The sequence below is a fragment of the Mesoplodon densirostris genome, chromosome 9 (assembly GCF_025265405.1).
Source record: "Mesoplodon densirostris isolate mMesDen1 chromosome 9, mMesDen1 primary haplotype, whole genome shotgun sequence".
Classification (NCBI taxonomy): domain Eukaryota; kingdom Metazoa; phylum Chordata; class Mammalia; order Artiodactyla; family Ziphiidae; genus Mesoplodon; species Mesoplodon densirostris.
In genome coordinates, this window is record NC_082669.1 from 96,584,746 (window position 1) to 96,597,934 (window position 13,189).

The 13,189-nt window shown below is 47.9% G+C and overlaps 1 protein-coding gene across 1 annotated transcript in view; it reads right to left on the reverse strand.

Annotated features, from left to right (window-relative positions):
- The window catches only part of SLC13A4 (solute carrier family 13 member 4), a 39,741-nt gene that overhangs the window by 9,963 nt on the left and 16,589 nt on the right, over window positions 1-13,189 (reverse strand). Inside the window, exons 3-10 of the mRNA XM_060108019.1 lie at window positions 11,238-11,374; window positions 9,192-9,364; window positions 8,692-8,746; window positions 6,046-6,085; window positions 5,196-5,273; window positions 3,316-3,500; window positions 1,406-1,525; window positions 17-118 (exon numbers count right to left, since the gene is read on the reverse strand). Of these exons, the coding sequence (XP_059964002.1) occupies window positions 17-118; window positions 1,406-1,525; window positions 3,316-3,500; window positions 5,196-5,273; window positions 6,046-6,085; window positions 8,692-8,746; window positions 9,192-9,364; window positions 11,238-11,374 (890 nt within the window). The remainder of the gene's footprint in view (window positions 1-16; window positions 119-1,405; window positions 1,526-3,315; window positions 3,501-5,195; window positions 5,274-6,045; window positions 6,086-8,691; window positions 8,747-9,191; window positions 9,365-11,237; window positions 11,375-13,189) is intronic.

Genomic DNA, 13,189 nt, shown 5'->3' on the forward strand with positions numbered 1-13,189 from the left:
AAGGGCTGATTCTTACGTAATGGCTCCCAGCTTTTCATATTCCTCTTGGATCCTCTTCTCTGATAACTCTTCCCTTTTGGTCTTCTTCTTCTTACTCAGAGAGCAGGTCTCTTTAAAACTGAGATGGGAGAATGAGCAAAAGAATAAAGGAAGCACACTTCTGAGGCCCAGAGGAGAACAGGTCTTAAGCAAATACTAAACTACTGGCTGGCTGGCTGTGATGGCGCTTCTCTCCACTCGCCCCACCTATCATGCGACTTGATCTCTTGATCTGCCAAGTTACACAGCCTCTCATCAGCCTTCTCCCCAGCCTTTCAGGTATATCTCTGGTATATAAATGTAAAGTCATGTCTCATGGACTTGTGCAAGTGTACTTATGTGGGGTTGTTTCTACACACTTTTTAATTTTTTTTGCCCAGTTGGGTTTTTTAATTAATTAATTAATTAATTAAATTTGGCCACTCCATGCAGCATGTGGGATCCTAGTTCCCCAGCCAGGGATGGAACCCGCACCCCCTGCATTGGAAGTGCAGAGTCTTAACCACTGGACCACCGGGGAAGTCTCTACACACTCGTCCTTTACATAAGTGAGAACCAATGTGATGCGGCATATGTGTATAGATGCTTATATATTTGTGTGTTGCACACACACATAGGTGTGTGTATGTGTATCTGTCTAGAGACAAGGCTTGTCTGGGGTGAAAGTGGGTGTTACTTTTCAATTAGCAACACTGGAGGCATAGAAGTATACAGTTATCTTTGATTTGACAATTGTCTCTGAGTTATTTTTAAAGAAGCCAACTCAGAGAACATTCCCTGAGCAATGGGAATGTTGGGTCCCTGGACTAATAGCAAAACATCATGTACATCTTCCCTTTATGTGTTCGGAGCTGATCAAATTTGGAGTAAGCATCCGTAATGAGTAAAAGGCTGGCTAAGCAAATTAATATTAGAAATAATATTGCATGAGGAATGTCTAATATTATTTTGAGGGTTATGAGCATATTTCATACAGCTGCTAAGTATAAATCAGTCATGTCTATAAAATTAAGCCTAAGGGAACTTCTACTTGGCATCATTTCTTTAGAAATTAGTTCAAATTACTCTGTATGGAACTACATTAAACACTCTCCGATTCAGACTCTTTATGAATCCAGCACTTCCCCTGACCAGTTAGTTGAAATTAAGAACATTTCATTGCAGAGCTCATAGTGAAGTGCAGAGTCCATGTATGTTTAGAGTGTCTAGAAGATGTGATGCCCGACTCCTCATCTAGTCCACTGCATCCTCCTCCGGGCACCCTCTGTGGTTACTTGGCAGCTCCCCGTTGGGTGGCACCCTCCAGGGCTTGCGCCATGGCCCTGGCTGGACAGGAGAGCCTTGCTGGCAGGGCCCTGGGACTCACTTGCAGCCCAGGAACAGCCAGTGCATCCAGAACCAGCTGACCACCAGCATGATGAGGGAGATGGGGAAGCTGAAGAGGAACCAGGTGCCGAAGTTGACCACTTCTGCTGCTGGATACTGGCTGGAGGGGAAAGAACCAGGTCAGTGATTAGAAAAGGGTGGATTTCCGTTTGGTATTTCAGGGTAATAAGCTAAATGGTCCTTAAGAAGACAGAGCAGAGCTAATAGTAGAGATAATGATAAAAATATGGTAAAACATTATCTAGAACTCACCTGGCAGCTGCAACTGTACTGAGCCCTGCCAAGAATTATGAAATAAGCTAAAAAAGCATCCAAGCAACCAAAATTGATACCACTGAAGTGTATATACTTTGCACTCAGGAGAATCACTCTGGATCTGTTTGCTCTTAATTTATGTAAAGATTCTGATCTGGTTTTCAAGACAACAGAATAGAGGAGGCAATCTGATGTACTTTGTTTATAAAGTCACTGAAGGAATTTTTTTTTTCATTTATTTTTGGTTGCGTTGGGTCTTCGTTGCTGCACACGGGCTTTCTCTAGTTGCGGCGCGCGGGGGCTATACGTCGTTGTGGTGCGCGGGCTTCTCATTGCAGTGGCTTCTCTTGTTGCGGAGCACAGGCTCTAGGCATGTGGGCTTCAGTAGTTGTGGCACACGGGCTCAGTCGTTGTGGCTCAGGGGCTCTAGAGTGCAGGCTCAGTAGTTTTGGCACATGGGCTTAGTTGCTCCGTGGCACGTGGGATCTCCTTGGACCAGGGCTCAAACCCGTGTCCCCTGCATCAGCAGGTGGATTCTTCACCACTGTGCCACCAGGGAAGCCCCCAAGGAACGTGTTTTGACTGGGGCATACAAGGCATCAATTCTGGAGAACTTCGGTCTCTAGAGCCTTGTGAAGGTTCTAGACGTGGACTTTGCCCACAGGAGAACCATGGCTTGGAATCTCCAAAGCTGTTATCAGCATCCACTGCTTAGGGGGCCTCCTTGGTCTTAGGGGGCCAAGGAGGTTATCTGGTGGACTCCTTGTTCATCATTGGGCAGAGCTGTGGCCCCAGCCCAGGTGTCCACCTGGACATCTCAACCACTGTATCAACATTTCCTCATCTTTCCCCTCATTTACGTCAAGGGCAACTCTGTTTCCCCAGCTGCTGAAGCCCCAAGCCTGACAATGAGACTTGGGCTTTCCCTGTCTCAGGCTCTTCCTAACCCTACCCAGGCCGGTCGAGCCTCCCTCTGAATCTCGCTCAGATCTGGCCATTTCTCCTCCCACTGCTGCCCAGGCCACCATCAGCTCTCTCCTGAGCATCTGTAGCCGTGTCCTGGATTATCTTCCTGCTGCCTGCCTTTTCTGTTCCAAACCATTGTCCATTTTTAAAATCCAGAATGACTTTTCAAAACTGTAAATATGATAACCTCACTCCCTGCCTAACATTCTTCAAAGGCTTCTCACGGCCTTGCGGATGAAGTCCAAGTTCTTTAGTGGGCCCTGCGAGGCCCTCTGTGACCTGCGCGTCCACCCCCCTGGCCTCCTTTTGCCCTCTCATTCTAAGTGCTCTGCTGTCTTGCCTCTGAGCCTACTACACTGTTTTCTTTGTCTGGAAGATCTCCCTTTATCTAGTTAACTCCAGCTGGGCCTACAGGTCTCCACTTTCATCGTCGCCTCTTTGGGGAGTCATTTCCTCCCTCTAGACTGGGTGGGGGTCCCTCAGCAGGGCTCCCCCAGCAGAATCCCACCCTTCTTGTCACATTTAACTGTAATGACTTGATCATCTTTTTTCCCTCTTGGTACAGAAACTGCTCTGGTTCGATTTTTTGTGGTATACTCAGCACCTGGTTCTGTCCCTGACACACAGTGGGTGGTTAGTAAACATTTGTTGACCGAGTGAATTACTTACTTATTGAAGTGTTCCAAGAAGATGAGGCTGGTGGAGGTGCCAATGATGGTGGTCAGGCCCCCGATGGTGGCGGCGTAAGAGATGCTCAGAGAGAGGCATTTGCAGATCATTTGGTCATGCTGGGACTTGTACTTTCTTTTGAGTTCCTGGTTCCTGGGGCTGGGGGTCGGGACTGGTGGCTTTTCCTACCAAAGGAAAATCAGTGAATTTCTCCAACCCAGCTTGGGCTGTCTGGCACACAAAGCATGAAAAACAGGGGCACCATTGTGCAGTGGAAAGCTTGGGTGTTAGAAAAACAAATCCCAGTCCCAGTTCTACCTTTTACCAACTTGGGCAGCCCCATCCCAGCTGCAGTTTCTGTAAAATGAGGAAAATCCTATTTTCTCTGCCAGATTGTTTTGAAAAGTACATGGAAAGCACTTGGAACACTTCCTGGCATTTAACAAATGGTAAGCTATTATTATTTTTGTTGTTATGGGTTTTAACAGCATGTTCTGTTTTTTACTTGAATTCCAGTAAAACTGACTGCTCTCCACTTTCTGTCTAAATACCAAATAGAAGGTGGTTATTCTACGTGGAATTAAAATACAGTCCTGGTTGGGAGATGACTAAAAAATAAGCTTTGCATTATAGAAAGAGTCCAGCTTTCACTGGGCGGAGAGTCAAAGTGTGTGATTCTCTCCTCCCTTCTTTCTCACTTTTTCCCTTCTTGCCTATTGGCTTTTCCTTCCCACTTTCCCCTCCCCCTTGCATATCAACCTCAGCCTGGCCATGGTCCTCTCAGGCCCTGCGTGGTCCATGTGACGGCCTTTCAGGGTCAGCGGTTGCTGACCTCTGGTCTCAACTGTGGACTAAAGCAGCAAGTGCCCCTCTGTCCTGCCAGGCCTGGCCCCAAATCGTGAGACTAGGAGTAGCCTGGTACAAATGTCAGCAGGTCAGGTCACAGGAAAACCAAGGGGAAGAGGCCACCCGCCACATTTCTCAAAGCCCGTAACCACTGCCCCATCTGCCTCGGAGGGCCCGGAAAAGGCTGGATCCTGCCACATTTTCCTGAAAGATTCATTGATTATAAGAGCTAGAGCTGTGGTTTTCCACAGTCCTTTCTCCTAATGAAAATTTACATGGACCTCCAATAGAGAAAACAAGTGTAGCATTTAATGGGCAAACATCTATTTTTTAACTGAAAGTATACACATAGGGTCAGGGAGACTTGGATTTGAATCGAGGTTCTCCTCTCACTAGGTCTGAGGCCTCGGGTACATGATTTCCTCTCTCTGCGTCTCTGTCAAAATGGAGTTCAAAGTTGCTACCTCTCTGAGCCAAGACTAGAGAGCAAATGCTCAGCCCAGTGCTTGGTATTTAATAAACAATGGCATTTATTTATGATGATATGAATGCTACATAATTGAGACGATTTTGATGAACACAAAAATTTGAAATCAAGGGTTATAAGTGATGGTTGGAGTTTTACGCCACCTTCGACGTCCATTTTACTTCTGCATTTTGTTTCAGTGATAAAGTACCAGGAAAATCAGGGGACAGAAAAGCAGTTGCCTTAAAATCTCAGGATACTCAAATAAAATATTTACAGTGCCCCGGAAGCACCTTTGAGGAGTAGTTTGAACACCTCTGATCTAGATCAAGTCTCAGTTTTTACAGCTGAAGAAACTGGGGCTCAGACAGTGGAATGACTTGCCAAAGTCAACAGTGAGTGGGATGTCTTATCTCCATGGCACACGCAGGCCAGACACACAGATGGATGAAGTGTGCCTGGTGACAGCCCGCTAGCCTGACACCCTCACAGCTTCACGAGCAGTGCCCCTTGGGAAGCTCAAGGCACTTCATGTAGGAAACAGGATTAGGAGGTGCAATTCCATTACCTGAGATGGGTGCTGCTTCTTGTCCTGGTGGTTTGCTGTTCTGGCGGAGTTGGTGATTGCGGGCACGCCATTCAGGTTCTGTCAGGACACAGACCGTCACACTATCACGAGGAGACTGTGGGGCCTGGAGAAGCCACCTGATCACCCTGGGGGCACCCACGCCTCCTCCCTGTGGGACTCAGAGACCAGAAGCAGGGCGAGCAGGTGGTAGGGAGCCACCCCTACTGTGCCTGCCTCCTTCTCGCAGGTTCCCCATTTGAAGAGGCTTTTGAAACTTGGAAAAACATGGCTCTGTCCTTATAGGAGAGCTTGGCTTTCTAGAACTTCATTAGCTAACGAAGAACCCTTCATTTTTCTTTTAACACAAAGAACATGAAAAAAAAATCATGCACAACCAAGTCCACAGTTTGGACAGATCAAAGCCCATCCATTGGGACTGAGGTAAGAAGAGATGTAAAACCAGCCCTGGGCGAGGGGGTGAGGCCGCATAGAGTGTGCAGGCAAACTTGGCTTTCCCCTATAAACGTGTCCCCTTTTTGTAATAAGATTTTTGTAAACGAATCCCTCCTGAAGGGGATCCTGAGGCTGAATACGTGGCTCTTGAATATCTGGATGGCTGCACACTGGGTTTACGCGAGGAAACGTTAACCTGTCCTTTGTGAAGCTAAGCCCAGTACTCAGGGCTGGGGCTCAGAACTGCCCAAAGCCTCACGCATCCAGGCTCAGGGGAGCACCTCTGTGCCCTCACATCAGAGAAGGCCGCTCGACAAGCTGCCAGGCTTCTCTGGCCCTGAGTTATCTTGAGGGTCTTTCAAGTATCTCAAAGCACAGAAGAAACCCAGGGCCATACCTTGTTCTGCATCAGAGAACTGAAGTCTGCATTCGATGTGCTGAAAGAAAGCAAAGGAAGTGGGAAAAACAACAGTGGCCCAGACTTGATGAGATGGGAATTCTCCCCACATTGGTGTTTGGTATTAGTGACCCTGCTAGACTCAGGTGTTCTAAGCTACACCTAGAAGAAGACGAATCTCACCTTCCAGAGATGTGGTAAGGATATGTGGGAATAGGGGCAGGGCATTTCCTTTGGAGGGAAACCGAGACTCCTAATAATAGCTGACATGGAATGCTTATTAGGTGCTGAGCGCTCAAATACGGACTTTAATCCTCACGACAGATCTAAGGGGCGGGTATCACCACCTGCATTTACAGAGTAGGAAACTAGGCAGAGAGAGGTTACTAACTTCCCGAGGGCACCGGGTGCTAAGTGGCAGTGCCAGAGAGGAACCTGTCTCTGTCTCTGCCTGGAGAGCCTGGGCCCCTGACCGTGTTCTCACTGGCTCACTTTCTAGAAGGAGAAACATGAAATGCTTATCTAAGGAGACAGGAGCAGGGAGGGCCAGGGCCACACATGGTAAAAAGCGTGTGAGAGCAAGAAGGTGGGGGTGAATTTCTCATCAGCAGCTGCACCTCAGAGGGTGGCAGGCAACGCGTGTGCTGAGTCCCTCCCACTCTTACTGGTCCCCAGTCTTTGCCTTGAGGAGAGAGGAAGGTGGGGACTTAACTGCCAGCACTACGGACTTACACTGAGCACTAAATGCATGTTTCTGGTCTGTCCTAGTCCTGAGGACAGTGGGTGCTATGAGCTCGACTGCTGGGAAGGCCAGTGAGAGGGGCTGGACACACGTGCAGGAAATGGGGTCCTGGGGTTGTCACCCACCTCCAGGCTCTATCAGGGAAGGACAAGGCGTTGATGGGGCTCAGAGGAAGCATTCACCGGAGAGAGTCATTAGGCTGGGAGGAGCATTGTGGTGTTTCCCAGCCTTCCTTGCCAAATCGGGTGAGGGGGCTGGCATGGAACCCCTCAGACAGCATGGGAGGTGCTGGCGTGAAAGAAGACCGCCATCCTCACACCGTGACAGCCCTGGATCCCCGCCTGCACGCTGCTGAGGAAGTCCGGGACAACGTGAGCTTTGGCTTTGGAGTTTGGGGACATGTATTTTCATCCAGAAAAGAACAAAGGCAAGAGGCCAGTATGCGCTGCCCAAGAGGCCAGCGTGAGGAGAAAAGGCCCACTGCACTGGGAGCAGGCTGTGCCCTCAACGTCCAGTCGTCTTTATTGGGGGAGGCACAGGGGAGGTAGCTGGGCTATTGCCACCTTGAAAAGGCCCTGCCCAAGAGGCCAGAGGCGTCCCCAGAATAAAGAGGCTGGGGAGCAAGCCACCAGAGCACAGAACCGAGGGAGCCCAGGCGGCCATCCAAGAGCACCTCGTGCCATGAGGCCCAGGCTCTGCAGAGGTGGACTCAAGGGGACACTCCGAAGACCCTGAAGGTAAGTGCCCGACGTGTTAAAGAGTCGGGGCCTGAATCTCAGGGCACTGGCCGCACTCTGGAATACCTCCAGCCAAGACCCTCTTTGCCCCTTTATCTTTCCTGCTCGCTACAGCCTCTGCCCTGACCCTGGAGAATTCAGACGCAGAGAGTTGGTGAGGGGAGAGGAAGGAGGTGGGGGGAAGAGGAAGAGAAAAGTCCATCGTCTCACCTCTTATCCTGCACACTTGGGCTGAAGGGGGGTTGGGTGAGAGCGTGAGAGGAGGCGGGGAGAAGCTTCAGAGGAGGGATTGAAGTTTTGCTCTGAGTCTGGACTAGACTGCCGAATATCTAAAAACGAGATCATGCTAATATCTGAAAGGAACCAAAAGAGCTAACAGGATTTGCCTGAGATACGGTCAAGGCTGGGGAGGAAAGTCCAGTGCATTATGACTGGAGCCAGTGGCGGGAGGAAGATAAGCTGATGGCACCCTCTGCCTCTGTCCCTGCACACCGTGCTGGGCTCGCTCAGTGTGACTTCTCCATTTTCAATGAAAAGAGCAAATTGCAAAACTGAGCTCTAGTACAAATGCAACTTTCACAATGTCCTGTTCATCCCAGTATTCCTTGAAGACCGCATTTTGATATCAGATCTCCAAAAGAAATCAGCTGTTAATGGCTCTACCAAATGGGTGTTTGAGACGATATTTCTCCTTTTCTAAAACCTGCTTTTTTCATCAGCACGTGGCTGTCTCACCAACGGTCCTCGAATCCCCTGCCACCTAGTTTTTCTTTGCCATAGCTAATAAGATCAATAAGACCACATCTAATATCTAAAAAATACTTTGTGATTCTCTAAGACTCTCCAGTGACATCTAAAATGTGAGCCTTTTTTCATTAATAGATTAAATATATTATTATCCCAAGAGGGACATCAATTTAGCTGAAATGCTACTTGGTAGATGTATAGATAGTCCACATACTCCCTCAGATTCAGTGTAGTCTTTTCCCCTCTTCCCTCAGCCCTGCGATACCCGGTGGTTAAGGGAGGTGCCCTCAGGGTCTTGGCAAGTGGCTCCCTGGCATGGAGAGGAGAGCGGGATGGGGGGAGGTGGTGGTGTGGCAAAATGTGAGCTTGGCCGGTGCAGCTGAAAGAGGCTCCGTCTGGGAGGAGGGAGGTCATACTCACTCTTCATTGACAAAGATGAGTTCCAGGGAAGGTTGGCTGTTGTTTACGTCGAGATCTACGGTAGCAAAGGAAAGCAGGAAGTGAGATGTGGAGCCTGGACCTGACCCTGAAGGGCAGGGGCTCTGGGCTGGGGCTGGATAAGGAAACAGAGGCATCAGGGCTCCTGCTGGGCCTGCTGCCTGACGACGCCCCTTCCCCCCGCCCGGCAGGCAGAGTGGGACTCAGGGACACAGACAGGCCTGGGGTCTTGTCGTAATCCTTGAGCGTTTGGGGGAAAGGAGCAGCGGTGGCTGCTCTAAGTAGGGCAGGAAGGAAGAGCTGGGAATGGGGGTCACAGGGAAGCTTCAGGTTACAGGGCTGGTACGGGGTAAGGGGCCAGGAAGGGGAAGAGGCCAGAGGAGAGGTGGGACGCAGGTGAGGGTCGGTGGGGGCGGGCGCAGAGCTGGGCAGTGTCAATCGGGTGGAGAAGCAACGGGGAGATGAACTCCAGCAAACTGTACTGATGGGCTCGGCCTCTTCGGCGCTGGAGCTGCCGGCCGCGAGAGGTTCCTCCTCGGCCCTGACCAGCTCCTGCAGCACGGCCTCCACGATGGGCATGACCATGGCGGTGGTGGACGTGTTGGAGAGCCACATGGACAGCAGCGTGGTGCAGCACATGAAGCAGAGCAGCAGCCTGGAAGGCAGGGAGGCGCAGGGGGAGCATCACAGCACGCCCACCTCCCCGGGTGACACTTGCGACCTCGCACGGCTCCCTCGGGGCCTCCTACGAGCCTGCTGGTGCTGGCATTTATCCAGAAAATGGGGGGTTTAGGTCATACATTCAGCTTTGTACTCCCAGGGCTTGGTACAGAGTAAACATTAAATAAAGTGTTGAATGAATGCATCACACTTCGTGGGCTAGGGGCCTTAGCCAAAAAAAAAAGAAAAAAAGAAAAAGAAAAACCCTTGCTTAAGCAAAGAATAGCTTTGGTGGGAGGGTCACAGGGCATGGACTTCCTGATTGCTCTCCTCTGTGGGCATTAGCTTGGTGATGATGTGTGTTTTTTGTGTATAAAGGAATTCTTTTTCCGGCCCTTGCAGCCAGCAGTCCTACGAGTACCATCCCATTCCTTGCTTTGCAGCCAAGTCACCGCAGTTATTAGTGACCAAATAGAGACTAACGGACAGAGCTTACGGTTCCGCCCACTACTCGTCCCACTACCAACCGTTGAAAGCATAGCCCCCAACGGCTCAGCAGTGTCCCATTGCACTGTGTGCACTTTTTCAAGGCTGTGTCTATGAGTTGACACTTGGAGGAAAACACTAACAAAGATAACTCTCAAGTTCTCCTTGACTTTGAAAACATGCACTGTGTGTTTGTACAGATATAGTTCTTATTTCCGTAAGAGAAGCCAGCATAGAGACTACCCGTGTTGATCGCCTTAGGTGGGATCATTGACTTTCACAGTTTGGGGCCAGCACAGCTGTCCTGTGGATCATGACCGGGCAGGTGCCAGAGCCCTGATGGTGTCTCTGTTTAGGCTGATGGAGACATGAGTTTGTCTGCCCTGGACATGCACCGGCATACAGAGGGCCCCGTGGTGGGTGGAAACTTGCTGGAGGGTGTGGTAAATAGAGACGAGTAGAAACGCAATGGGATAAAAATTCTTGATGACAGTACCCGGGGGTTTCAAAGAGCCGCAGAGCCTCAGCCTGATGTGGGGAAATGCCATTGTGTGTCTAGGAGGTCGAGTGTGGAGTACAACACCTCAGGTTATTACTGAGTGATTATGCTCTGAGTTAGGCTGTGGTTAAGTGGGAGACAGGAACATCTTTTTAAGTATAACATGTCTTCATCTAATGACTAGGGATGAAAACTAACACCGTATTATTTATGCTCTGTTGGACTCCCAGGAGAGTCAGGGCAGCTTATATAAAAAGTGTTGCAAGAAAGTTGTAAACTAGGAGGTGAGGACGATATTCCAAAGGGAAGATAAGGGCAGGGTTATCCAACAGAGCAGGAATGAGTTCACACAAAACTGTCAGTCCTGACCTTCCTGAGCGGCCTTCTTGACAGCAGAGAGAAAAGAGGAAGCAGCTGAGGGCCTGCAGTGCCCTGCAGATGCCGGGTCAGATGCCACATTTGACAGGCCTCTGGTCTAAACCAATGGCAACAAGAACTCAGGGTGGATGGGAGGAAACCTCCATATGCCTCCTTAAATGACAAAGGAGAAGACACCACTTCCTCATCCAGCCTGTTCCCTGATACAAGGGAAAAAGGGTGGGAAACAATTGATGCTGGTCCCTTTTGTTTTACCAGATGAGCCCCTTAGATCTTATAACCTGCTGCCCCGGCAGTCTAGGTTACTCAGGTTATTAGAACACACAAAAGTCACCCACTCACGTCTCCATTCCGTGGTCACAGGCCCTCTCACTGGAGGGGGAGATGGGAGCCCTGAGGCCCTGGTGTCCTCCCATCCCCACTGGTAGAAAGCCTCAAGTGGATGTCCCTCTGACCATCCAGGGGGCCCACTGGGAGCTGAGGGGATGCACTAAGTGTGACTTACATGCCTGGCTTGGCTCCGGCCATCAGGACCATGCGCAGAGCGATGCGCTTGTGCAGGTTCCACTTTTCCACAGCCGCCGCCACGCAGATGACACCCACCAGCAGCAGCGTGGTGTTCTTGAAGTACTCGGCCGCCACCTGCAGAGGCCAGCTCGGGTCACCCCTACCGGACCCGGGGCCCAGCCCCCGCCCGACTAAACTCAAGCTCAAGCAGAGGCTAGCAAGCAAAAAGCAGGGAGATGAGGGTTATTAAAATAGCCAGTTGTTGTATATATGTATATTACATATATATCTAATTTTAAATTTAAAAAACTTTATGTATACGTACATACATACATACGACCTTGGGCAGGCACTGTGCTAAGCACTTTACAAAGATTTCATTTAATCCTGCCAGCAACTCTATAGGGTAGATAGATATTCTTCTCCATTCTAATTGTGATATGAATACGATTTCAAAGAATAAACATATTTACAATTTTATCTTAATTCTTAAAAATTATGAAAATAACCCTGAGTTTGTCAACTAATCTCATTTTCTTTAGCTTTTTAGAAAATTAAGTTCGTTTTTTTATTGGAAAGTTAATACATGTTCATTATGGAAAACTTTAAAATATAGAAAAATTAAAGATAAAATTACCCTTAATCCTACTACTGTTAGTACTGTGGTATATTTTCTTCAATTTTTTAATGTCTATATAGATACATAATTGGATTTATACAGTATGTACTGGTTTATATCCTGCTTCTTTTTTTCATTTGACATTGTACCCTGATCATTTTCTTATGAGACTTAAATTTATTGAAAAAATTCATGCTAATGGCAGCATGAAGTACCATAGAATTTACTTAGTTAGCCATTTTCCTTTTGTTGAATATTTAAGTTGATTTCTTTTTTTCTTTCTTTGCTGCAAATGGAGCAAACAATAATTTTCAGCTTAAATCGTTAACCTTATATAAATGTGATTATTTCCTTAGGACAGAGTTCTTGAAGGTGTCTTTACAACCTGCCTTAAACCTTTAAAAAAAACTTTATATTTGAATAACTCTTTAACTCCAAATAATTCGAGTTCCAAAGGGTTCCAAAATGATAATAGTGCAAGAAATAGCCATCCACTGTCTGTATAGGTTTTTTCTTTTTTTTCCTGAACCGCTTGAGGGTAAGTCATATACATTTTGGTCCTTTATCCCTAAATACTTCAGTGTTTATTTCCTAAGATTAGGGGTTTTCTCTCACACAACCATAGCACCAGTTACCAGCTGCTGCTTCTTGCTTTTTAATGACGAGGAAATTGAGACCTAGTCCTGCTCAAACATGTTTCCTATGTTTGCGCTCCAGGACCAGCTCTTTGTTGATTCCCTCTCTTGGAACATTCTCTCCTTATCTCCACTTTGAGGAGACTTCAAAGCCCAGTTCAGGCCTGGTGGCGTCCAGAAAACCTTCCTTGTGACTCTAGCCTCTGACCTCAGAACATTCCTTGTGGGTACTACTAACTCTACACATCACAGAGCACATAGGGCAATGCTAGAACTGTTGCTTCATGCTTGTACTGTTTATTTTTTTATGTGTATCTCTCTTGTCTCTTAACTGAATTCTAGGCTGCAAAAGGCCAAAGACCATGTTTCTTTCTGTATTTCTTAGCACCTAATAGGATAATATGGAAAAGTCGATGCTCAATAAATACTTGTCACATACAAGAGAGTTGTTCCCAACAATGCAACCATGATATAAATTGGGAGGAAAAGATATAGAAAAGTTTAACTCCTAACTTAGAAATCCTCTTAAAGTGAGAAAACAAGAACATTTTTAACTGCAAGAAAAACAAAAACTGAACAGGGAAGGAAATACAAATATAGTCAAATCTGCGGTGTTGGAAGTAGACAGAATTTATATAATCATACTGTTAAACTTTGATTATTGAATTATATGCCTGTACTGGGAAGGTAGAGGGA